Raw genomic sequence first — 26,250 nt, forward strand, 5'->3', positions numbered from 1 at the left:
CGTTCATCCTTTCTTACCTTTTCATTTTTTTTTTTCAGTCCAGATCTTGTTATTCCTCCTTTAGGTTTCCCCTAGTAGCTATATACAACTTTCATTCTGGTATGGACTCTGACTTTTGTTTTAGTTTATCTGTAAGGCCTTTGGGCATGGTACTTTCGAAATGAAGCCTTCAAGGTAGCGGCCCTTTTTCATTTTGAGATATTTGCTTCGTGATAAAAAAGCTTGCTGTTCTGACTGTGAAGTCTTGCCTCTGGTGATTTGAATTTCTTAGTTTAGATGATTCACTTCTCATTAGCTTTTACTCCAGCTGAAAGATTATTTGAGTTACAGACTTTTTTACATTGCCATACTTTCTTTTCCATAAAGAATGAGTGGCACTTGGAGATAAATTGTCATTTATGCTTAAAGTTGCTGTAGAGTCAAGTTAGTTAACTTGTCTATAATTTTTCTTGTGTATCCTATGATGAGTACATGCTTATTAGTATGCTGATCCACAGCAGTTTAGATTCTTTGGGTTCTTTGTGGGAGGAACCAGATCTTTCTGCAAAGATATCTAGTTATTTGTTTCTCATGGTGTGTGTAAACTGAGCATTAAGTGTAGTAAGTACAGCCTTTCTATGCAATTAGTAAATGCATTGGGTTTCTCTCACAGTATGACAGTACTCTTCCTGCAACACCAGGGCTCATTCCACAAGAGCAGTGAGTACTGCAGGAGCCTTTTTCACAAGGCTACTCTAGATAGCATTTGTGTAGCTGTAACTTGGTGTTTCTTAAGCACCTTTGCAAGGCAGTATGTACTAAACATTGTTTCCATGTCTATGTCTTTTGGGGCTTTTGTCATCTGGGATGCATTCCATCGGCAGTGGCCATCCAAGAGGGTTAGATAGGAGTTCCGTTGTAATTGGTCGCTGATGGGTCTCCTCTTATTAGATATAAAAGTTACATGCTTACTATAACAATAAATTTGTAAGATGTCCAACATGTTTACAGATGCCAATCCAGTCATCAAGTTTTGACTTCAAGAAAGTGAAACTATTAGTTTGTTTTGTATGTAACAGAACGTTATTTCATATATGGAGGAGGTGTTGAGTAATACATTTGTCTGTTCAGCGTGTCTTATTTATTTGTTGATGGATATTCAGGTCTTTAGTTCAAGTTTTTGAGGAGCCATTTATATTGTAGATGTGTATTAAATCTTGATGGAGATTCAGGTCTTTAGTTCAAGTTTATGAGGAGCCATTTATATTGTAGATGTGTATTAAATCAAGTAGGGTTGGTCCTTAACAGCAAAAATACTAGGCACAAATCATAATGCAGGAGTCTGTAAGAGAAATAGCTTAGTGGTAGAGCTTCATGCCTTTCTTGGTAGTAGAGGGTGTTTAGTCTGGTGATATTTTTAGTTAAAACCACTGGAGGTTTTCCAGCTGTGGGATGTGTTTGGAGAAAACTCACTGAAAGGAGCACTGTATTATCTAACTGGTCTTGTCAGGACATAATACAGATGAATGGTAACTTCTTTTGACCAATATTAAGTACTTTTAATTATTAGTGGGGTTAGATAGGATTTCCTGATGACTGTTGCTAACTTGGTTGACAAAGAATAAGGTGACGTACATCATTGATCACTGTTGCAGTAGCCTTAGCTATATGGGTTTTATCCTGCCAAGGATATAACAGATGGCCAACTTCCAAAACTTCAGGGCATCTTCCATGTGCCCAAACTGTCTGGTCACTCAGGCTGAGCTTACTAAAAGACAAGTTTGGGTGCCAATCCCTTCAAAGTTGTTAGTACCACCGAAGAGTATGCTCCTCTGATACTTTTGAGGATTGCTGGCCAGCTTATGCTTTTCCTTTGCTGGACAGATAAGTTCTCTTTGGGGAATAAAACTTCCATTCTGTATTTTATTATTATTATTATTATTATTACTTTCCTCTTCAAGAAAGTTATTTTAAAGCTCAGAGTTTGTGTTTTGGCTGACTGTCAAGAGAATGTAATGTACTGTACTTTTAAACTGGAGCTCTGTTTTTTCCTGTCAGTTTAAAAGTTGTTTAAAGTAACTGAAAATAATTTTTACAGTGGAGAAATTGTATTTATTTTGCTTTGTGGGGCTGGCAAAGTGTTTTAAAGTGCTTTTTACTGTGTTTGTATTTGAAAAAAAGTGAGTTTAAAAGGTTTTGTTTTTACAGGTATTTGCTGCTTGTTTTCACTGGTAAAGAGGTAAAATTTTGCCCTTCATTGTGGACAGTCTGTTGGTCCCATGGTCGGTCCTTTCTTCAAGCCACAAAAAGAAAAAGTTAAGCAAACAGCCTTTGCCATCACAACATGCTAGTAGTTTACCTCAACCGCAGGTGGCTGACTCTGCCGTGTACCTCAGACCAGTCATATTTTACCCTGGTCTCTTCTGGTTTAGCACCAACAGCCACTATGGACCAGGGGTTAGCCAAGTCCACTGCAGCTGTTGGGGTCTTCCCAGTGGGCAAGAGAAAGCCACTCTAGTCAGTCCTGGGAGAGGGAATAGAGAAGACTTCCCTGTTTTGTCAGAATGTTATGCCCATCCATGGGGAAGCTGATGCTACCATTAACACTGTTGGTCCCAGTTTTCCTGTCATAAGGAAACAGAAAAGTAAGCCTGTATCTACTCCTCCTCAAATTTCCTTAGGAGTAGTTTACTTGGTCTGGCTCAGGCTTTAATACAGGCTATTAATCCTTTTTAGAAAATAGTTTCTGGTAAAAGACATAGGGATACCTCATTTCCTGAAGACATTTAAGACTCTGATTCTGGAAAAGAGGATGTAGTGGACAGACTGAGACTTTTCTCCTCAGATTTCTGATTCAGACTCAGAGGAGAGTTGTGACTGCCCCTCTATACCCCATCTGTAACTAAGTGTATTACATTATGTTAACCTGTCTGCCTAGTTAAGGATGGGGAGATTAGTGATAAGTATGGGGAAAATGCATGCTTCTATAACTCTGATTTTCAAAATGTTGAATCGTCAGCCTCACATGTCAATGTTTGTTCTGATTGTGAAAATATATATATTTTTTATGTGCAGTCTCTTCTTGTGAGGAAAAATCTGCTTTAAATAATTTAATTCCTTCTGTTGTTCACGTCACTACTCATTGTGTACAGTGTGTGCAGGACTCTGTTGATACTTCTTCAAAGGCTGTAGCCACTGATACTGTTTTGAGGAGTTTTGCATGACTTCACTGCTTCGCAGAGCTTCACAGATATTAAAAATGAGATTTTAAATTCTCCTCTGGGTAGAGATTTAGTTTGTGGCCCCTCTGCTGCAATAGTGATGAATAAGTGTGATGAAAGTGATATGTTGTTACAGGGAGTCTCTGATTTTTCCTTTCTCCTTTCCCAAGATTTCTAAGGGATTCTCTAACTCCTCATCCAGTTTTGGTAAAAAAAAACAAAATAAACAGTCTCAACAAAGTACAGATAAACAGATTTTTAAGAATAATCAGAATTACTTTTTGAAACCCCCTAGCAGTTCCTCTTTTCTTCCAGAAAGTCTTAGTCTCTACCTTTCGCATTGGTAGCAGTTGATTTCAGAAAAATGGACTCTAAAGATCATTCAACAAGGTTACAGCTGGCAGTACGAGGAGATATTCCCCCTTTCCAAGGGGTAATTCTTTATCCTCCAGACCAGATGCTTTTGTTTCCACCTGTCCTTCATGACATGCTGTCCTAGAGAGTGATGGAACCTATTTCCCCTTTCTCAGGTGGGAAGAGGGTTTTATTCAAGAATGTTTTTAGTGAAGAAGAAAGAAAATGCTTGGATACCAGTTCTGGATCTTTCTTTCCTAATCCTGTTTGTGATGGTGCCCAAATTCAGCATGGTGTTACTTCACGACCTGTTATGTTTTCTTCCTCATTCAAGTTTCCTTGTAAAGTTGGATTTAAACGATTGGTATCATAACATTCATATTCATCCAGACTTCTGGTATTTCATAAGGTTTGTATGTCTTGATCACATTATCAGTTCTCTGCCTTGCCATTTGGCTTATCTACTGTACGAAGAGTGTTCACAAAGCAACCAGCTCCAGTTTTACCATATTGCAGGCTAGAGGGTATCCACATTTTTTTTTCATGTTTAGATGACTTGCTTTTCTTTACAGAGTCATTTTAAAGTGTTAGGAATTCTCTGTTGGGTGAGAGATCTGTCTTATACAAGCTGGGTTGAAACATTCAAAAGTCTACCTTGACTGTTTTTCACAGGATTCCGTTTCTTGAATGTCAACTAGACAAAACAGTTGAAAGAGCTTTTCTTCCATAGGAAAAAAATAGATCTAGATCTTGATTTGTTTTTATAGTTTTCCACTCACTTTCCTCACTGCAAGGGAAATTCTCAGTATGTTCTCTTTGGTCCCAGCACCAACACCGTTTCTTTTCAGATCCCAGTATGGGGTTTGTCAGAAGGGAAATCACTTTATGGAGGCAACAGATATCCCTAAATCCAGGCCTCCCCATCTTCCTCCCTGTGTAAAAGCAATCAGTCACCACAAACACCTCAGACTGTGCTTGAGCGGTTTCAGCAGGGATACAAGTACAAGGTGCATGGGACACACCAAGGACAGATGCAAGAAGATAACAAAAGAGATGCTTGTCCTGATCAATACATTCAACTCTCTGAATCATCTTTAGTTCCTGGGACCTCTTCAAATTGTTGCAGACAATACCACAGTCATGTGGTACATCAAGAAGCAAGGGGTAAACAGGTCATGCCCCTCTGCAGATCAGCTATATTAGCTTGGGATATAGCTTCACAGCACAATCTCCGTTATAGGCATCTGACATTCCATCACAGTAAAAATGTGTGGCAGACTGCCGCATATGGAAACTAGATCAGGGGCTCTTACAAAATTTGATCCATCTGTAGGGACCTATTTGCCTCCTCTCTGAACAGTCAGCTACAAATAAACTGAGAGATCAAAGAAGCATAAACTATTAACTCTGTACTGATACTATTTTTGTCATTTAAGTTTGACTTTGCCTGTAGTAAGACTTTGGTAAAACAGCCAAAACTCTCTTAAAACTAATAAAACATCATTATGATTAACAAATATGTATAATGCTTTTGAATAGCTTTTAGGCAAAAATATTGTTTGCATGGTTAGTCTACCTTACTAAAGTCATCATGGCAATAGCTGTTGAATGCTTCTTTCTAAAACCACACTGATGTTTCCACTTCTGCTAATTGTTGACTAAGCATAATTTAAACATTTTTGTAAGGAAAGGAAGTAATACAGTGGGACAGTAGTGCTTTAATTTCTTTTCTCTAAAGAAGACTTTACAAAGGTTCTGCTGTGTGTGTGTGTGTGTGTGTGCAGAAATTACGTTGTGGAGTAGATGAATTGAAGATGTTAACCATAGACCAGACCAGATAACCTCCTCCATTTTTATGGAACCTCAGATATACACCCAGATGTCAGTGACAGGTCTGGCCCTGCTACTTTTAACAGCAGAAAAATCAAACTTTTCCAGGAGTAAACAAGGAAAAAGAAACCATCCAGAAACGTTAGTCATGTAGGAACCATCACTGTTAGATCTGCTGTAGTTAGATCTGGTGAGTGCTTTATTGGATTTATCAGGTCTTTCAGACCACGTAGATACTGATGATTTTCAGTTTTTATAATTTCAGATATTGAGTCTTATTCCTTGGCTTGCCATTTCTGTAACTGTCTTCATGACATTACTAGAATTTTTTTGACATAAATGTAACTTCTTGAAATAAAAAAAGTTTCTTAACTTTGTATAATTTATTATATACATTTACAAAATTCCTCAAGGTTAATGTAATTTGATTCAGTAGGGGGGGGTTAACATGCCTTTTGAATGCCTGTTTTGTATTCTTTATTATATTAAAACATTCCACATGAACCTGCTCTGTCCATTTCTTCTTATTTTCTACTATAAAGACAACCTCATCACAAATTCTGACATAGTCGTTTAATATACATATATTAATAGTAGCATGCTCAGCCTTTTTTCCAGTCTAGGTTGTCCAAGGTTTTCACTTAACCATATTCAGATCCACATTGTCGTAATACCCAAGATGTGCATGCAAATGATCTATTAAGATCAGTGCACAACCTCAGTAAGCAAATATAAGTGACTAATAGATAAATATCTTTTCTAATCAGTAACACTCGCAGCCTGCTATTTTCAATGTTTAAAACAATTGTATTGGTAGAATGATCACTAATAGTTTCATAGAGTATCATATCTTTGTACAAATTAGTCCAGAACTAGCACGTATAGGTTTCTTAATGTACAGTAGCAAGCCCAAGTCAGGTATTTGTTCAACTGTTGATAGATTAGGTATTAACTAAATGCAGTTGAAATCGATTAGGTAGTAGTCATATGCAATTGAAATCACTTGCAGCAGTCCAAAAATCATTAGATGTTACAAGACATTTTATACATTTAATGTATTCTAATCCAAATTTAAATTAGTTGGCCTGCAAATACTCATTGGCAAGTAGTATAATTTATTAGTGTATAAACTAACAGAAATTGAATTTGGTTGGCATCATAACTGTAATCTATCCTGTCATCTGCCATGCCACCTGTGATTAGTAATGAGAACACTTCCACAGATTTTTCTCATTTCTACTGGCTCCCACAATTGTATAACAGTGGGGCCACATAAAAGTAATTTGTTTTGTAAACCAGGATCCCGCCCAAGTCGTAAATTCCAAATTGTATTTATAACTCCTGAAAATTGTATATTGTTTGGCATTTAACCCTTAAAACCGCCATACTTAAAATACCCATAATTGTCGTGAATAGTTACAAAATGTAAATTTTATCATCAGCAAGTTCACAAAATTCTTTCTCAGAGTGGTGAAGTTGTGCACACTGATGAGCATGCATGTCGTAGTTGTGCTTACCTTTTATTGTGCCAGTCAGTTCTCTTCACTAGTCAAAGACGCTGTTCAGTCATCTCCAAAGAGACCAAGAAGTTCTAGTAAATCAGCATTACAAGTAAGAACTGGATTTTTTTTTCTGTTTTTAGGATGTGTTCATGATTATTTTCTTCTTCACAGAGGATTTATATGGGTTGATTTAATTTCTTGCTTGTGTGTGTGTGTTGGAAGACATGCTGTGTTATTTCATGAGTCATGTGGAATTAAAAAGTGTTTTGAATTAAAATAAATCTTGAACCTGTACAGTGAGCTACTTAGCATTGTTAGCAAATACTGACAAGGTCTTATGTTCCGTTTTGATAAGGATTTTTTTCTCCTCACTTACTGAAATCATGCTGTTTTGTTTTCCTTGAAAAGCTTCATTCTTTTATTCATGACATGGTTCTCTTGTTGCAGATTCTTAAATGTTTGCTTTTGTAATATAGAAGACCTTTTGAGATAATACAGATCTCATTATAGTTTTATGGCTGTTTGACATTTCAGTGCTAAGATGCCATCCAGAGCTCAACCTTTTCTATTCTGTTCGTATTTGCATCTGAAAAATGAAATCTATGTTAGGCTGTAAATCACTTAAACTTTTAAATGAGAATAACTAAATATCACACAAAACACTCTTCAATCCCCTCACTTGATAGTGCTGATTTAGGTAAACTTCAGCAGTGCAGTAGTGTGTTATATAAAATAATGTCCTATATCACTGTTGCAGTATTCTTCGCCTTAGGGATCTCCTGGCAAGGATAGCCCAACATTCTGGCCATTATACCAAAGCCTTTAGAGCTTGTTTGCGCCATATATCACATGTATGCCCCCCACACAAGTCGTAGGGCATAATGGTAATGTACAGACACAGTGACCCAAAACTTCTTTTCTGCTAGTCCAAATGCCATCATCGGTTGTCTGTCTGAACACCCTGTGCTGTGCTTATACCTAGCCATCGAAGTGCCCTGCTGGGGTTTTTCTTCTTTCTTATTGTTGGTATTCTTTCTTTTCATTACCTGGACTTCATGTCATCCAAGAAGGAAAAATGTCAGTGTGGGAGGCAGATTTCCCCATAAAGATCATCATGAACAGTGTCTCTTTTGTTTGGGTGCTTCCCGCAACCGTATTTCCATTCTTCTGTATGTCCTCTACTCCACTAATCATGTCCTAAACTCTAGCAACAAATCCCTAATAAATGTAACCAAGTCCAACAGTACTGCAGGGAACTCCGTTCTCAAACAATATAGCTAAAATCCGGAATACTTTGCTTACTGATATAATATCTACTACCAACCTATCCCATTTTAAACAAAAGCTCAAATGTCACATAGCCAAAACAGAGCTATGCTCTTGCACTAGCCTGGGCTAATTTCTGTCTCCTAATGCTATCAACTTTGTTACTAAAATACAAATACCAGAAAGAATACATCTTGGACCTCATATCTATAACTATTCGCACAACAGCTAATGATTTCTACCTATGTGTATCTTAGCAAACTCTTTTTACTTTGTAGATTCTCTTCATATAGTGTTTGTTGTAATTTCTCTGAGATCTGTGTATATCCTGTATATTTGAAGATGTGCATAATTACTTTTACTTTATTTTTTCATTTAAATAGTATACAACCTTGTTTTTTGTATATGTCAACATTTTTCTTTTTGTCTGTTGAGCTTTTCTCCCCAGGCCTCCGCTGAAAAAGAACTTGTCTCCTAGGCCTTTCCCAGTAAGCAAATATAAAATAAGTAAATAACATTTCCTGCAGTATTTGTAAGGTGTTTCTTCCTAAGACTCTTGGAAGCCGGTCATTTTCCCTGACCATTTATCTCATGATCCAGTGGCTTAAACAGTTGGCTAAGGGTGGCATAGTGAAATTAGTTATCTCTAAGGTACTACTTTTAAGCAAGAAGGTGGCCAAGAATTATTGACCAGATTCTTTGGCTGTCCAGCCTCCACCAGAGGTACTACTTTTAAGCAAGAAGGCGGCCAAGAATTATTGTCCAGATTCTTTGGCTGTCCAGCCTCCACCAGAAGCAGGTGATAGCTCTGTAGACCATCTGGTGTCATCTTTGCATTCCTCTGCTCAGACCCCATTGGAGGCCAGCATGGATTGTTCCTTTCACATGTCCTGTGAGGCTTGGCAGGTGTCTGCTCCAGACATCTAGGGGGACCTGCAGTTGGTTATCCAGAGTGCCCTAGAGGGATTTCACAGTTTATGGTCAGGGAAGAACTTCTGGGTACTCTTATTGAATCTTGTCAGAGGTCGAAACCTCACAGTGTTTTTTAGAGCTGACATCCCTGCTAAGAAAAAAACAGAAGACTAAACATTCTTCTGTATGTTCTAAGGACCATCAAAGGGAATGGCAGGAGTTTACTCAGGGCCTGTTTAATGCCTTAATGGCCCTGAAGCTCCCCAAGGGGTTTCTGTGGGTACTTCACCTTAGATGAAAACCCCTCCTAAAAGGCCTAGATAACCTGATTCTTCAGATGAGGATTTGGAGTCGGATGAGGAATCCCTGTCTTATTCTTCTCAGGTGCTTTCTCTTTTGGCTTATGGCTCTGATGAGAAATCCATTAACCCTCAGTCTCCTTTGGAAGCATTGTCTTTTGGGAATACAGCAGCCAGAATGATGGAATGTTGTAAGTGGGATTCTTCTCAAGTGTCTGATATTCAGAGGAGGCATTATGAGTTGCTTCAGATGGACAGTCCTAAACCTTCTGCAGTACCTACTGTGTTGGCTGCTTTGTTATATACCATTATACCACTCATATGCATGAATCGTGCCATCCCAAATAGAACCAAGACACACTCCTCCAAAATAAGGAAGCCAGTCTGGTGGTCCCCTGCCATTAACAAACTTTACAACAAAAGGAAGAAACTATTGCAGAAAAGAGGAAAATCCCAGGATGCAAAAAACTCCCTTACCAGCCTCAGTAAAAAGCTGAGATCCCTCATAAAATCCTCCAAAGCTAGTTACGAAAATAAAATTGCCAAAGATTCCAAAGACAACCACAAGGCATTCTGTAGTTATGTCAAGAGTCTAAATGGTAATGCTCAGATCTGCTCTGAGCTACAACAAAATAGTATTAAATATACTGATCCCAAGGATATTGCCAATATCCTGACAGATCTATTCAGTGCCAATTTCACCCCCTAAAGGGCCCATCTCAGTACTGAAAGATTGCCAAATTCTGGTAATAAAGGCCACACAGGTATAAACCGCACTCTCCAAAGCTAAAAATACAACATCCATGGGACAAGATGACATCCCAGGCTGTGTACTGCATGAACTACAAAATAAACTGGCACCTCACCCAAGTGTCATGTTTAATCATAGCCTCACCTCAGGCTTCGTGCCCACTGAGTGGTGCACAGCTACAGTTATCCCATTCCACAAGGGGGGATCCACCTTGGATCCTGGGAACTACCGCCCCATCAGTCTGACGACCCTGATCTGCAAGGCCACGGAACGTATTATCATGGAACTTATAAACAAAGACATTGGCAACCTTAAAACACTAGACTCCACTCAGTTTGGGTTCATGAAGGGCTGATCTTGTCTCCTGAACCTGATTGACTTCTTTGAATCAGTTTCCAGAGCTGTGGACGAGGGTAAGGCGGTCCACACAGCCTATCTGGACCTCGCCAAGACCTCCTACACCATCCCCCACTCTGGAATCATAGATAAACTTACAAAGCTGGGCAGTAATCCCTATGTCACTCAATGGGTTGACAACTGGCTTACTGACAGAACCCAGACTGTAAAAGTAGCCGACTCCAAATCCAGCTCCAGACAAGTGGAGTACCTCAGGGTTCAGTCCTGGGACCGCTCTTGTTTGGCATCTATTTCTCTGAAGTACAGGCCAACACTAAGGGACTCTTGCTAACAAAGTTCGCAGATGACTGCAAACTGGGAGCCATTATTGAATTCCCAAATGATGTGGACAAAAGGGCCTTACAGAAACAGATGCTTGGTGCCAGAGCCATGGGCTCAAGCTCAGTGCCAAGAAATGTATAGATGTTATGTGATCCTATCTCGCCTACATTCTGTACTGATGGGCTCTGAGCCGATCCTCGGCTCCGACTCCGCACGCTATGCTATAGAGCGAAGCCTCTTATTGGCTGAGCTATTCTCTATCCCAGATCTCATTTGCCGCTTACTAGCTAGGATGTGGTCTCGAACTTGGCTGAGCTAAGTACCATTTTCTGAAAGTTTTTCTGTCAGGAAATTCTTTAATCTTTACCCAAAAGCTGTTTTAACAGCTATCGTTGTGTATGAGAGTGTTTTTGTAAAATTTTTGTGGTAATTTGTGTGACTGAACAGGGAAAGGTTTCCGTTTAAGTTAGAGGGGCCTTCCCCTAGTTCTTTAGTGAATCTTCTTGTTTTTTGGAGGTCAAGTACCTGTTTGAGTTAGAGGGTTCTTGGCCCTCCTTTTTGGTGTATTTGTGGTTGTATTTGTTATTTGTTTAACTTTCTTGGGCTTTCGCCTTTCAAAAAAAAGGGTTTCTTTATTTCTTTATTGTTCTGAAAATCTTTTACTGTGTGACATACATTGTGTTTTTCTCTGATATAGTGAGTAGTCTACAGGCATTATGTCTAAGAAGCATAGACCCTCAAGATTTAAGAAGTGCACGAGATGCAACTATAAAATGTCCATCACCGATGATCACTCCTTGTGCGTGTACTGTTTAGGCGCCAAACACCTTCAGGAGTCTTGCAGCATGTCACGCTTTTTCCTCTAGGGTCCTCCAAGAGAGGAAGAATAAATTGATCTTAAAAGGGCTTATCAAACCCTCCTTCGAGGAGGCCTTATCTTCCTCTTCCTCTCCAGCTAAGAAAAAGAAATTGTCGGCTCCGACCAGCCCGTCGGAACCGACCACTAAGAAATCTAGGCAGGCTTCTCCATCGGCTCCATGGACTTCGGAGCCGAGGGCTGAACGGTCTGCCTCGATGCCGCCAGTCTCGACTCCTCTGGTTTCAGAGCCAATGGCTCGGGCTTCGAGAGGCAGGTCACCTTCATCGGCTCCACTGATTTTGGAGCCGATGAGGGTTGCCGGCTCAGACTCTTCCCCTTCGGTGCCGAAGCCCTCCTCGGCACCGAGGGAAATTGCTATGGAATCTCCCTCGGCACCGATACTGGTCGAGTCTATTCAGAGCCGGTCCCCCAGTCCTTCAAAGCCGATGGAGAAGTCGGTTCGGACCCGGTCGATCTCCTCCCGATCTTCCAAGATGTCGGATTCGGACATCGACAGGGTGCTCCTAAGACTGTTTCAGTCTCCTGTATTCCAGAAATTAGTTTCGGCTCCAGCCCATTCGGCCTCGGAGCCGATGGCCCACCCTGTAGTTCTGGTTCCTCCTCCAACAGCCTCAGCACCGTTGGAGCCGGTGCTGCTGGAGCCAATGGAGGTTTTCGGGTCGGCTCCGACCCTTACTCCAACCCCGGCTCTCGAGTCGGAGTTCGGTACACGGACCTCCTCGGTCGGCCCCGGGGGGGATGCTTCGGGACTGATGTTTTTGGTTCCGAGCCTTCCTCTCAGTGCATCGGCTGCGGGGGTACCGTCTACTGTTGTAGCCACAGGGGTTGGACCTTCCCAGGACTCTGGTGGTCCGGCCTTCAGGGCCATGAGGAGTGCTCTGGCCAAATCTTCTTTGGCTACCTCCACGGTCTCACCGGCACCTTCCCTACACACGGAGACTGGGTCTTTGGTAGTCCCCCTGTCGCTAGACAGCGGAGCCCCGGGGCCTGAGGTCACCCCCAGTGGGGTTTCCCCCCCTCCTGGAGGTCCCTCTGAAGCTTTTTCGGAGGAACCCCCAAGGAAAAGACTGTGCAAGAGGAAGCACGTAGACTCCCCCGATGAGTCTCTCACATCGGACACGGATCTTGATGATGCGGAGGGGTCCCCTAAGTCGTCCTCAGATGATGTCTCCTTTGCAGACATCTTGGAAGCCCTCAAACAACGAGGCGGCTGGCATTCCAAACCCCCTTCCGCTGATGAGTCGGTGTTCCTCAAGGCCTTCGGGGCTCAGCCCTCCGCCTCCTGGGTGTCTCTGCTCTTCGACGAGCTCCTAGATTTGATCTGTCGAAGGGCGTGGGAGCATCCAGACTCTGTGGAACCGGTGCCTGCTCGCCCAAATAAATTCTTATCAGCACCCCCAGAGAAGGAGTTTCTGACCAAAGGTGTGGCTGTAGATGCCCTGGTGGTGGCATCTGCTATCCAACAAGATGTAGCAGAGGCTTCGACGTCTGTCCATCCTCCTAATAAGGAGAAGAGGAGCATGGACCGGTACGGGAAGTGCGCCCTCAGTTCAGCGGCCTTTACTTTAAGGTCCCTGAACTATTTGACGCACTTCACTAGATTTCAGAGGGATATGATCAAGGAGCTTTCAGATACCCTCTTGGGTAACCTTCCTGAGCAGCTGGCCCAGACGGTTGGCTCTCAGTTGGCTACTCTGTCATCAATATCAAACTCGTCCATGAGGCTCATTTCATATGCAGCCGAGGGGGCGAGTAGAGCGGTGGGTACGGGTGTTGCTCTACGGAGGCAAGCCTGGCTCCGACTGTGTCATTTTGCGGAAGCCTTTAAGTCTTCCTTTGCCGACGCCCCCTTTGATGGGTCCTCTTTGTTTGGACCCAAGGTAAAGGACACATTGACCCGCTGTGAGCAAGAAGGTAAGACTTTGACTGCCGTAGGGGCATGGTTTTCCACTCCCTTTCGGCCTTACCCCAAGGCTAAAAGAGGAGGGAAAATGTGGTTCTGTAAATCACAGAAGTCTTATCCCTCGCAGCAGGACGATCCCCCTTCTAGAGGCAGAGGAGGTGGAAATTTTTCTGGAAGACGCCGTCCCAGAGGCGGCAGAGGCCCCCGCAACACTGGAGACTGCAAGTCCTTTCGTGGCTCTTCAGCCTTCCACAATCCCTGAAGGATTGCCCGACTGTGCAGCTCCGGAGCCAGTCGGGGGTCGTTTTTCGAGGCACCTAAAAGCCTGGGAAGGTATCACTCAGGACCGATGGGTGCTTCGAATCATCGCCAGAGGTTACGCCATCCCCTTTTCACACCCCCCTCCGCCGTCCAGGAAAATCCCAGACCCGCCACCCAGTCATCGGGAAATCGCAGCCTTCGAAATCTCAAAGTTGCTTCAAAAAGGAGTCATCCAACCGGTCCCCGCAGACCAGATCGGGTTAGGGACTTACTCAAGATTCTTTTTGGTGCCAAAAAAGACTGGGGACTTGAGGCCCATTTTGGATCTCAGCAACCTAAATCGTTCAATCAAGTAGTCCAAGTTCCGAATGGTCACCTTACAATCCATTCTCCCACTGCTGGAGAAAGGTGTTTGGATGTGCTCCATAGATCTCAAGGACGCCTATTATCACATACTGATAGATCAGGCGTCCAGGAGACATTTGCGCTTCAGCCTAGGAGACAGTCATTTTCAGTTCTGCGCACTGCCCTTTGGTCTCACCACAGCCCCCAGGGTGTTCACCAAATGTTTGGCGGTCATGACTGCTCACCTGAGGAGTCTAGGATTCCAGGTGTTTCCGTATCTGGACGACTGGCTCCTAACTGCCACCTCCAGGCGTCTACTATTGCAGAACTTAGCAGCCACCATATCACTAGGCACTTCTCTTGGAATCGCCTTCAATTGGCCAAAGTCTGTTTTGCTGCCATCTCAGCGCATAAGGTTCATCGGAGTAGAGATAGACTCAAACCAAATGCGGGTCTATCTTCCTACAGAAAGGATACAGACTATACAGGCTCAAGTCCGAGCCTTGCTTCTCAGATCCAAAGCTCCAGCCAGGATGGTCCTGCAGCTATTAGGCTCTATGTCGGCCACTGTTCTTCTAGTCCCCTTAGCAAGATTGCATATGAGAATTCTCCGGTGGCTCCTATCGACACAGTGGTCCTTTCAGGATCTCCCTCTCAGTCACCTCATACGGATCACGGAAACCTGCAAATGAGACCTTCGCTGGTGGCTGATGCCCTCCAATCTGAATCAGGGACGACCCTTTGTTCCACCTCCTCCTATGGCCACATTGACGACGGACGCCTCCCAGACGGGGTGGGGGGGGGGGCATTACCTGGGCAGGTCAGTCCAAGGCAATTGGCATTCCGACGAGAGTCTCCTTCATATCAACATTCTAGAAATGAAGGCGGTGTTTCTGTCTCTACAAGCCCTCCACGATTACCTCCCTCAGGGCGTTATTGCCATTCACTCCGACAACATGTCAGTAGTCTGGTATCTGAACAAGCAGGGAGGGACCAGATCCTACCCCCTTTGCAGAGAGGCTATGAGAGTTTGGGAATGGGCAGTGGCGACCAGATGTTTTCTGGTAGCGACTCATATCCCTGGGAAGTCCAACGTGATAGCCGACAGACTAAGCACAACCTTTCTCTCTCCTCACGAGTGGTCTCTGAACGATGCAGTGACAACTCAGATCTTCAGCAGATGGGGAACTCCTTGTTGCGACCTTTTCGCAACCCCGCTGAACGCGAAGTGCAGAAAGTTCTTCTCTCTCACTCCAGCTCCGGGGGAGAGTCCTATGGACGCATTAGCCCATCCTTGGCCCACCGGCTTGCTATACGCCTTCCCTCCAGTTCCCCTCCTTCCCAGAGTGATCCAAAAGGCGTCTCACTTGGGGAGCAAAATGATTTTAGTTGCCCCTTACTGGCCTCGTCAGGTATGGTTCCCCTATCTTCGGAAATATGCACTGGACGGACCATGGTTCCTGGATCAGATCCCAGACCTATTAATTCATCAGTCGGGACAACTCCATCAGTCCCTTCACACTTTGAAGTTAACAGCTTGGCTCCTCCTCTTCCGACTATAGTCAGGAATCATACTTTAGACCCGGAAGTCATACGGATCTTATCCTCGGCCCACAAGTCTGCCACTAAGAAATTGTATACTAGCAAATGGAAGAGATTTGCTATTTGGGCTCAACTCCGGGGTCTGGATCCCATCACTGTTCCGGTGTCAGAAGTCCTGAAATTCCTAACTTCCCTATTCAATCAAGGTTCTTCAGTCTCTACCATCAAGGTCCAATTGGCAGCTATTTCCAATTTTCATGAATCTATAAACCCACCTTTAATGAGCAACAGATTGTGTAAAACCTTCATGAAAGGTGCTGCGCTTTTACGATCTCCGATTTCTCATCCTACTCCTCCATGGGATCTCGATGTGGTATTACGTGCCTTAACCTCCTCCCCCTTCGAACCGGCAGCAACCTGTGATTTGAAACTTCTTTCTTGGAAAACTGCCTTTCTGGTCACGATTACTTCTGCCAGAAGGGTTTCAGAGCTTCAAGCTCTATCTGTCAAACCACCGTACCTGGTTTTTCACAATGATAGAGTATCCCTCAGGCCTAATCCATCTTTTGTCCCTAAAGTTTGTTCCAGTTTTTGCCTGCAACAGTCATTAGAACTTCCAGTTTTCTTCCCTAAGTACTCAAACAAAGCGGAATACATCTTCCACACATTGGATGTTCACAGGCAATTGCACTTTTATTTAGACAGGACCCAACAAACATGGAAAACAGATCAATTGTTTGTGTCCTTTTCGGAAAATAAATTGGGCAAAGCCGTCACAAAGGTCACTATTGCCAAATGGATCAGGGACTGTATTAGTCAGGCTTATTCCTCTTCTAATAAAGAGCTTACAACCTCTGTCAAAGCTCACTCTACAAGAGCTATGGCTACTTCAATAGCATTCCATTCTAAGCTTGCCATTAGTGACATTTGTGCTGCGGCTACGTGGTCTTCCCCGCACACCTTCATTTCCCACTACAAATTGGATGTGGCATGTGGGGGCCGAGCTTCATTTGGTTCCACAGTTCTCAGGAGTGTTTTCCAGTGAGCCACCCAGGAATTAGGTGCTAGGGACGCTGTCCCATCAGTACAGAATGTAGGCGAGATAGGATCACATAACATCTTTTAGTTATGTACTTACCATAACTTTAGATGTTTGGGATCCATCTCGCCTATATTCCTAATAACCCACCCTCCTTCCCCCTGCCTTGGAGATCAGAAGAGATCGGACGGTCTGAGTTCTATTGTTTCATCTTGAAACATCTGGCAATGTTATATAAACAGTTATGTGTGTGTGCATTAGTGCGGACAAACAAGATCTGGGGAAGTAGCGGTGGTGCATCCTGGGATAGAGAATAGCTCAGCCAATAAGAGGCTTCGCTCTATAGCATAGCGTTCCGAGTCGGAGCCGAGGATCGGCTCCGAGCCCATCAGTACAGAATGTAGGCGAGATGACCCCAAACATCTAAAGTTATGGTAAGTACATAATTTAAAGTTATCCCCTTTGGGAAAAAACATATACCCGTGAATTACCATGTAGGTGGCAGTACACTAAACACTGAAAGTGTGATAAGAGACTTAGGGACACATGTGGACAGTGGTCTCACCTTTGATAACCACATCTCCACAGCAGTCAGGAAATCCTTCTATGTGGCACACCTCATCACTAAGGGCTTTTCATCCAGAAAAATGGAGGTCATTGTCCCACTGTACTCATCCCTCATTAGACCCATTATAAAATACAGTGTCCCATTTGGTATGTACCTCTCAAGACATCTGCAATAACTGGAAAGGCCGCAGCAATACCTCACTAAAAGAGTCAGAGGCCTAAAGTAGATGCCCTATGCTGACCGTCTTAAAAAAACTCCAGCTATACTCTATCGCATATCGTCTACTCAGAGGCGATCTCTGCTTAATATACAAGGCCATGTCAAACCCAGAGCTGATGGACATGTTACACTTAAAGAACTCCCAATCCCTCAGAGCCACACGCTCCAAGGATCTAAACCTTGTCATCACAATGAACAAATCATGCTGGAGGGATAGGTTCCTGACCCAGAGACTCCCCAGACTCTGGAATAGACTGCCCATACATGTCAAGCAGAACGCCTCTTTGGCCTTCTTCAAAAGGAACCTTGACGATTGGATGGGAGACAGGAAATTCACCCCGGGGATCATGTCAGTCGCTCTACTAGACAGGGGTCCAGGGAAGTAAATATTATGGGAAGAAATAGCCAGGGAATTGTTATGGCTAGACTTGTATAGCCTAGTACCAACCTATGGCCCTATAGTTGTCTCTAAGACTCCTGATTCTCAGCCCCCTGCTCCGTAATAACCTGCTAGGTTCTGTAAAGTTCCTGATGAGTTTTCATTTCCTGCTTGTGTCCTTCTGCTGATCCTGCTGTGGTGTCAGTCTCCTCTGACAAACCTTCTAAGCCTTTGCCTACACCAAACTTCTGCCTTCAGAAAAGGAATATAGGGCCATGGAGAGGATTGGAAAGAAGGTCTATAATGCTTCCACTTTGGCCTTTAGGGCCATCAATTACCAGACCCACATAACCAGATATGCTCCGTCCTTGATTGCACAGGCTTATCAAGTTATCTCTGACCTCCCTGATTATGAAGGAAAGTCTTCTGCTGTCTCTATGTTGGGTTCTACTTCTCAGGTGGCTCACCAGTCTGTCAAGTATAGCTATGATGCGTCATGAGGCATTATTCTTGGCTTTGTCTGCAATCATTACCTGACGATACTAAGGCCAGGTTGCTGGATGCTCCTTTGGTTAATAAAAATCTCTTTGCTACTGCTATGTTCAAGTCTGTTCAAGAAAAGCTTTGCAGTACTTTAAACATACTTTCGTGTCCTCTATCTCTACATTTCAGAGGACCTATCTTACTAGGTATGCATTTGTTCGCAGGCAGCCCCCCACCCCCTGCCAAGTTCCCTTGTCCCTTGTCCCTTCGGCTCTACCTCTGTCTTCCAAACTGGGAACTCATCACCTCAGATTCTTAAGTTCTGCCCATCACCAGTCAAGGTTATTTCATGGTGTTGTGGGGAGGTCTGTCCCCCTTTTTCATGGATTCCTCAACCTACTTAAGAGCAGCATCCTCATTTCTCAAAGGTTCTTTGCTCTCTGGTGGACCAGGGAACTATTCACCCTGTCCCTCCTTCTCAAGTAGGAAAGGGATTTTACTCCTTTCTCAAGGTTCCTTGTTTTCAAATGATTGGTCTTCAAACCCTGTTTCCTCTACTGCTGCCCCAGGCTTTTCAGGTTTCATTGGATCTGAAGGATGCCTGCATTCTTATTCCAATTCCCTCTAATTTCAGGAAGTTTTTGTATTTCTCTGTTTCTTCCTCTCATTTTCAATTCTCTCCTTTGCTCTTTTGCCTCTACTGCACCAAGACTATTCAAAAAATTGCCTAGCTCCTGTGATTGCCTTTTGTAGGCTCCAAGGCATTCAGATTTTTCCTTATTTAGATGACCTGTTGTTTAAGGCACCTTCTTCCAGTTGCACATCACACACTCTGCAGTTCACAATATCTCTCCTTCAAAGTCTGGGGTCACTATCAACTTCCAAAAGTCTGTTCTGACTCCTTCTCAGGATCATGTGTATCTGGGCTGCAGGATTCAGACAGTGCCAATGTTGGCCTTTCTTTCTCCTTCAAAGGTTTTGCTGTTGACAGCTTTTTGTAGTCTCTTCTTCCTCTGCCTGCCATTCCAGCAGTTTCTTCTGGCCCTAAGATTCATGACTGTTCTATTCCAGTGCTTCTTCTTGCCAGACTGCATTTGTGGAAGCCTCTATGGTACCTCAAGCCAGTTTGGCTTCAGCATTGCCACCCTCTGGATTTCAGAGTGGTTCTACTTCCTTGTTTCAAGTGGAAATTTGAGTGGTGAATTCAGCAACTTACCCTCAACCCAGGCCTCCTTTTCAGCCTCTAGGTCCTTGTCATGAACTGTCCGCGGGTGTCTCAGACTTGGGGGTGAGGATCTGAAGGATCAAGTCTTTGGACCTCCCATCAGAAGTCAAACCATATCAACATCAAAGAGATGAGAGCTCTGATTCTGGCCCTTCAGACTTGTCATCCCATCCTCTGTCCTGGTTCTCTGAAGGTTTACACAGACAACAACATAGTAGTGTGGTATGTCAACAAGGAGGGGGGCACAAAGTCTGCCTTTGCAGGCTGGCTGCTCAGGCCTGGAATCTGGCTATCAGTTATCAGCTAACTCTTCACGGAGTGTACATTCCTTCAGAGCACAATCTAGTGGCAGATTCTTTGTGCAGGTCCAAAACACAGGCTCACAAATGGGTGCTTCTCAGAGATGTGTTTCTGGGCATATTCCATTGATGAGGTATTCCTTAGGTGGATATTTTAGCCTCCCCTCTGAACAAGCAGCTCCTTCTTATCTATTCCAGAATGCCATGCTATCTGGTGTGGAAGACAGACGCCCTTTCTTTTCTTTGGAAGAGGATGTTTCTCTATGCCTTCCCTGCTCTTCTTCCAAGAATCCTGGAAAAGATTCTGCTGGACTCTTCAAAAATCTTGCTAGTGACTCTCTTTTGGCCAAGACATCACTGGTTCCTCCTCTTAATGCATCTGTCCAGGGGCAATCACAAGTTACCTCACCGGTTGGACCTCCTCACACAGCACAAGGGGTCATTCATCATCGTCAGTTGTTTAGTCTTCAACTGACACTGTGGGAGATACGGCTTTGATCCCTTTTAGGCACCTCTTTTCTGAGGACATGCTCAGGGTTTTACAGGAGGCAAGAAAATCCACAGTCAGAAAGTCTTGTATGTCAAAATGAAAAATATTTTATGTTTGGTGCCATGCTTATAGCCAAAATCCTTTTTCAGTGGGGGATCCCTCTAGTTCTCCTCTGTTTGTGTGAGTTGCGCTTATCTGGCTTGGCCTGTTCCTCTGTGAAAGCCCATTTGTCAGCCACTTCCTCCTGTTTGCTCTTGAATCTTCCTTTGGGTTACTTTTTTGAGGTTAAACAATTTCTTAAAGGCGTCATGCATCATAGGCCCCCAAAGAAGCCTATTCCTCCTCCTTGGGACCTTAATTTTGTTTTGGAAAAATTGACTCTGGCTCCTTTTGAGCCTGCAGTCTCAGCGTTTCTGCAGCACTGTACCTGAAAGACAGTCTTGTTGCTTGCTCTTCTGCTCGGGGGATTTCTGAGCTTCAGAATCTTATGGCTGTTATTCCTTTTTTGTTTTTTTTACAGAGACAGGCTGTCTCTTCTTACTAATCCTACTTTTATGCCCAGAGTTGTTAATGAGTTATTTTTAAATCAAGCAGTACAACTCCCTCCCTTTTTTCCTTCTCCACAGTCTGCTAGTGAGATGGCCCTACATACCTTTGCTTTGCACAGACAGCTCGGGTATTATTTAGATAAAACTAAGACCATTCGTACGTCTGACCATCTTTTTGTTTCTTTTCATCCCAGGACTTTGAGTTTCCAGTAGCCGTTTCCAAGCAGACCATCTTCTCCTGGATATCTAAGGCCATTTCCTATTGTTATTCTTTTCATGGCAAGTGTCTGTCTACTTTAGCTAGAGCCCATTCCACTAGGGCTGTTGCCTCTTTTGGTGCTTACTTCAAGGGTTTGGATACCAATTCCATGCGTGAAGCTGCTACTTGGTCCTCAGTGCATACCTTTATTAAGCATTATAAACTGGATATGGTTTCTAGGGCCAGAGCAGGTTTCACTAGGGCTACCCTGCATGGATTTGTTGAGGGCTCTTCCTGGTTTTCTACCTCCCACTCCTTTTCTTGAGCTTTTGTATTCTCCTTAAGGTGAAGAATACTACAGCAGTGGTATAGAAGGATGTAATACAAATGTGTGAAATCTTACCATAACAGAAGGTGTCATCCTCTTCTCTTCACTGTAGCAGTATTCGGTCCCTCCCTCCATCATCCTTTTTCTTTTGGGTTTTGATTTGGTTCCCATCTTACCCTAGGGCCTCTGTTTTCCATCTGCATTTTCTCCCTTTGGATGTCCATGTCCTCCTTTTCTTATATGGAGACTGTTCTGTACTGGAACATTTCAGTTCTGAGTAACTGCCTCCATACGTCATCTTTATAGCCTGTGTCCTGTGCAGAGAGCATACATGCGATGTTTGCTGCATACAAGATGCAAAGGCTTTTGTATACTGACCCGGACGTTGGGTTTTTCTTGGCAGGAATGTCCTAGGTTTCCTAAGTTGAAGAATACTGCAACAGTGAAGAGAAGGATATCTACTGTTGTGGTAAGATTTTACAAGATTATATTTACTTCACAGGAGTAAGTTAAATATGTTACAGTAGGTAAACATCTTTCTTCCTGGTGCAAGGCATACACTCAACATCAACCCCCCCCCCCTTTTCCCATTTTCTACAAGAGATGGGGTGTCAACTGTCACCACCTCTCTCAATTCTATGCCACTTTCCTGCCTTCAACAGTAATGCGTGACTGTCCCAGGTCTTCTCTCATGGATGTTGGGCATACTCATTTTCTGTTTACTTCTTCCTGTCTCTCCAAATCTTCTTAATTAACAAATGTTCTGCTTTTCTGGGCATGTTCCTAAGACACTGTAATCTGTTTTCTTTGTCCGCAATTGGAGCTACTTTAGTTTCTGCTGCAGTGTCACCAGAATCATGTGTTGGCCATCATCAAACCATTTGGCAGACAAGTCCAGAATGGCCTCTCCATCTTTATTCTTGTTGCTGTACACATGTGGGCCCAGGCAGTCCTTTTCTGTTTGTCCAGATATGTGCATTGTTTATCAACAAGAATTCATGTAGTTCTCCTTTTTCTAGTTGGGAACTATTCTAAGGCAAACTACATCCTATTAAGTGACAGGTTGTTAAAATTCACTGTTCCCCCAAAACCCCAAGAGCACTGCTACATATGCAGAATTATTTACGGAAACCCTGAAACCCTGTACAAATATGTCACTGGCTGCATTGAGGCTGAAGGACCTACCACAAGTAAGCCCAGATCTAACACCATAAACAAGCCCCACTGATGGAATCCTTACCTTGACAGGGTATATAACAAAAAGAAAAAAATGTCATGGCAAAAATTAGAAATAGTAACTGTGAGATAAGAGCTTTCAGATTCAACTAAACAAGAAACTAAGAGGTCTAATAAACTCCATCATGGCCAGTTACAAGGCCAGGATAAATTCTCAGGCTAAGGATTATCACAAGTTCTTCTTCAGATATGTCAGGAACCTTAAAGGTAGCACTGAGCAGTGTGTAGAACTGGTGTAAGTGGCACAGCCTTCAGTGAGCTGGGTGACATAGAGAATCTACTGACTGATAAATTTATCTGTAATTTCACCCCCACTACCCCCTGTGATATCCTTTCTAGCATACCCCCCCCAACCGTCAACAAGGAAAAGGTCCTGGCACTCTCTAAACCCAAACACACTACTTCAATGGGCACCAACAGTATCCCTATTTGCCACCTAAATACCTAAACATGACCTAGCAAGTCCACTTGAAGCACTCTTCTCTTCAACTACAGCCTCAATACAGGATTTGTGCCAGGTGAATAGAGGGCCACAGCGGTCATCCCTCCTCATAAGAGTGGACCATCAACTGACCCTGGGAACTACAGACCCATCAGTCTGACAAGTCTGATATGAAAAGCCATGGAACTCATTTTTATGGAAGTGATCAAAAGGACATTGTCAACCTGGAGACAATGGGCCCATCCCATTTTGGCTTTGCTAAGGGAAGGTCTTGTCTACTCAGTATGGTAGACAACTTTGAGAGTGTTACCAAGGCTGTAGATGAGATGAAAATGGTGTATACCACCTACCTTGTCCTGGCCAAGGAGTTTAGAACAATACCCCTCTTAGGTATTGTTGGCAAGCTCTCGGAACTCTGCATAAATCCCTATATAACCTGCTGGATTGCTGGCTGGCTCACAGATGGGACCCAAGAAGTTAGGATTGGTGAGACCACCTCCACCAGAAAACTGGTCACGAGCGCAGTACCCCAGGGCTCCGAATTGGGCCACTCCTGTTTGACATCTACTTTTTGGAAGCAAAGTCTAATGTCAAAGGCCTCTAGCTCACCATGTTCGCAGATGACTGTAAGTTGGGAGCTGTCATAGATTCACCCCTCATGACAGCAACATCGTACAAGAGGGTCTAACACAAATAAATGACTGATGCCAAAGCCACAGATTAAAACTCAATATGAAGAAATACACTACCGCACTCTTTGGGAAGTTGTCCATACAAGCTAATTACTCGATCGGTAAAGTACCCCTGAGTGTTGATTCAGTAGTTAGTGATGTAGGAACATATATAGACTATAATTTGACCTTTAACCAGCACGTAGTGAAGATAGTAAGAAAATCATTCTGTGTTGCCCAACTCATAAGCAAGGGTATGGCATCCACGTCCAAGGAAGTTGTAGTGCACTCTTCTCAGCCCTTATCAGATCTGTCATTCAGTACAATGTTCACTTTGGCATGTATCTAACGAGGCACTTGCAACAGTTGAATGGCCTCAAAGGTTCCTCACCAGAATCTAGGGTATGAATATCCTGTCCTACACAGATCGCCTTGTCTCTTTATTCATTTTCCTACAGGTTACTGAGATGCGATCTGTGCCTAGCATATAAGGCATCCTCAGATCCCGCTCTAATGGATCTCATGCACATCCAAAAAACAAACAGCACCAGCAACACTGGATCCAAGGACCTGAACTTTCCCTGCAACATAAATAGAACATGCTAGAAAGAGAGACCAATACATGTCTCAAATGATCCTCTCGTATGGAATATGCTCCACAGCTACATGAAGAAGAATTCATCCCTGATCCTGTTCTAAAGAATCCTTGATTATTGGATGGGAAATCGCAAATTCAAACCTCCCCCCAGTCTGGTCCCCATTTCTCTGATGAACACAGGTTGGCAATAAGTAAATTAATCCCCAACTAACATACCCCCCCACACACACGCACGCACACACACACACACACACACTCACACACATGTAACCATTAGCTACCTCTTTATTAACATATCCCACCATATCGGCGTCCATGGAACTCTGGAACAAAACTGGGTTGGGTTGCATGGCTAAACTTGTAAAGACCCTGGTGATCATTAGCCTAGAATAAACCTATGAGTTTTGCAGTCTTGTTCTGCAGTTATTCACTGACATCTTTAAAAGTTATCCGTATTTTTTAACACAATTAAAGTGGTCTTCACATCTTAGTTTGCCATGGCAGGAATTGGAAATGGAGAAAATGCATACCACTTAACATGTGTAGTTCTTTTTCTTGTCTATATTGCGTACTACAATTGAAATGTAGGCATTCGCTAGTCTTTGTTACAGAAAAAGATCCATTGCAAAGGTTGACATGTACTTTCTTTAATTTGTAGTTAAAAACAAAGTTATCTTCACAAGAAATAAAACAGTTTGCTACATTGCTGCATGAGTATCGCAATGGATCCTCCATTCATGAATTTTGTATAAACCTACGGCAACTGTATGGAGACAGCCGAAAGTTCCTTTTACTGGGTAAGTGTGGAGAAATTTGTTGGAATGTGAACTGCTTGTCCTTTAAGGTTGGTGAATTAAAACTTTAAATATCTTTTTCTTCAACTACTAGAGACAGATTTTGCCATATTTACAATGGTGCTTGCTTTCAGAATTGTGTATGGGAGCAGATAATGTAAAATACCCATATCATGTTTGTACTTTTGCTTATCTGTGTACCTGCAGAAGCATTATCAGGTGAACAAATGGAAACCCAAAGCCTCTTCTCTCATATATAAACTTGCAGCAGTCCCATACTCACGAGTAGCCTGGCCCTGTTTTCTAATTGATGTACTTAAGTAATTGTTTAGAACAGATTCTCATTGGTAATAAGAAACTTGACATCCAGTGGCTCAAATGAGAACTGAGCTGCTGCATGGAGTTGGCATTTATTCTTCAGGATGTGGACAGAGGCATCATGCAAGGCAAAAATGTACAAGAATAAAGAAAGGACTCCGGATTGGTTCACAGAGCTTTGGTTGTGTACTTCAGTATTCCAAATACACCACATATCCGCATGCTCTTGTAACCTTTGTTTAAATAGCCATTTATGCATCGTTTACAATTCCAAGTTACTAAAAACAGCTTTTGTTTTAATAGTGTAAGATTAAAATTGATAGCATGGAGGTTGTAATAGTAGCTGATATAATAGTAGAACACAAAGGCTAGTAGTAAGCAGGGTATATTTCCCAAGAGACAGTGTGAATAGATGTATGCAGTAGAATTTGCTCAGTTCATTTTAATGAGTTTATCTGATGTCAATTTTCCTTCATCCTCAATGTATATGGAATTCTGACCTGATCTTGGATCCAACTCAGCCTTTACTACAGCTCACGGAAGCCTACAAACCCTCAAGCTCTTCCCTACCCACAATTCTCTGGTCCCCTCTCACCTCAGATCTCATTTGCCGCTTTCACAAACAAAATTGGTTGGTGATAGCTGTCGAGTGTTCTTTGGGTGCTAAGTACATTTCTTGATTATATCTTCT

General features: G+C 43.0%; 1 protein-coding gene across 3 annotated transcripts in view; it reads left to right on the forward strand.

Annotated features, from left to right (window-relative positions):
* The window catches only part of CCM2 (CCM2 scaffold protein), a 984,305-nt gene that overhangs the window by 827,743 nt on the left and 130,312 nt on the right, over nucleotides 1-26,250 (forward strand). For all 3 annotated transcript variants that reach the window (XM_044062782.1, XM_044062785.1, XM_044062784.1), the window contains one exon: nucleotides 25,106-25,244. In XM_044062782.1, coding sequence (XP_043918717.1) covers nucleotides 25,106-25,244 — 139 coding nt within the window. The remainder of the gene's footprint in view (nucleotides 1-25,105; nucleotides 25,245-26,250) is intronic.

This window comes from Protopterus annectens, chromosome 2.part1, assembly GCF_019279795.1.
Source record: "Protopterus annectens isolate FY-2018-M chromosome 2.part1, PAN1.0, whole genome shotgun sequence".
Lineage (NCBI taxonomy): Eukaryota > Metazoa > Chordata > Ceratodontiformes > Protopteridae > Protopterus > Protopterus annectens.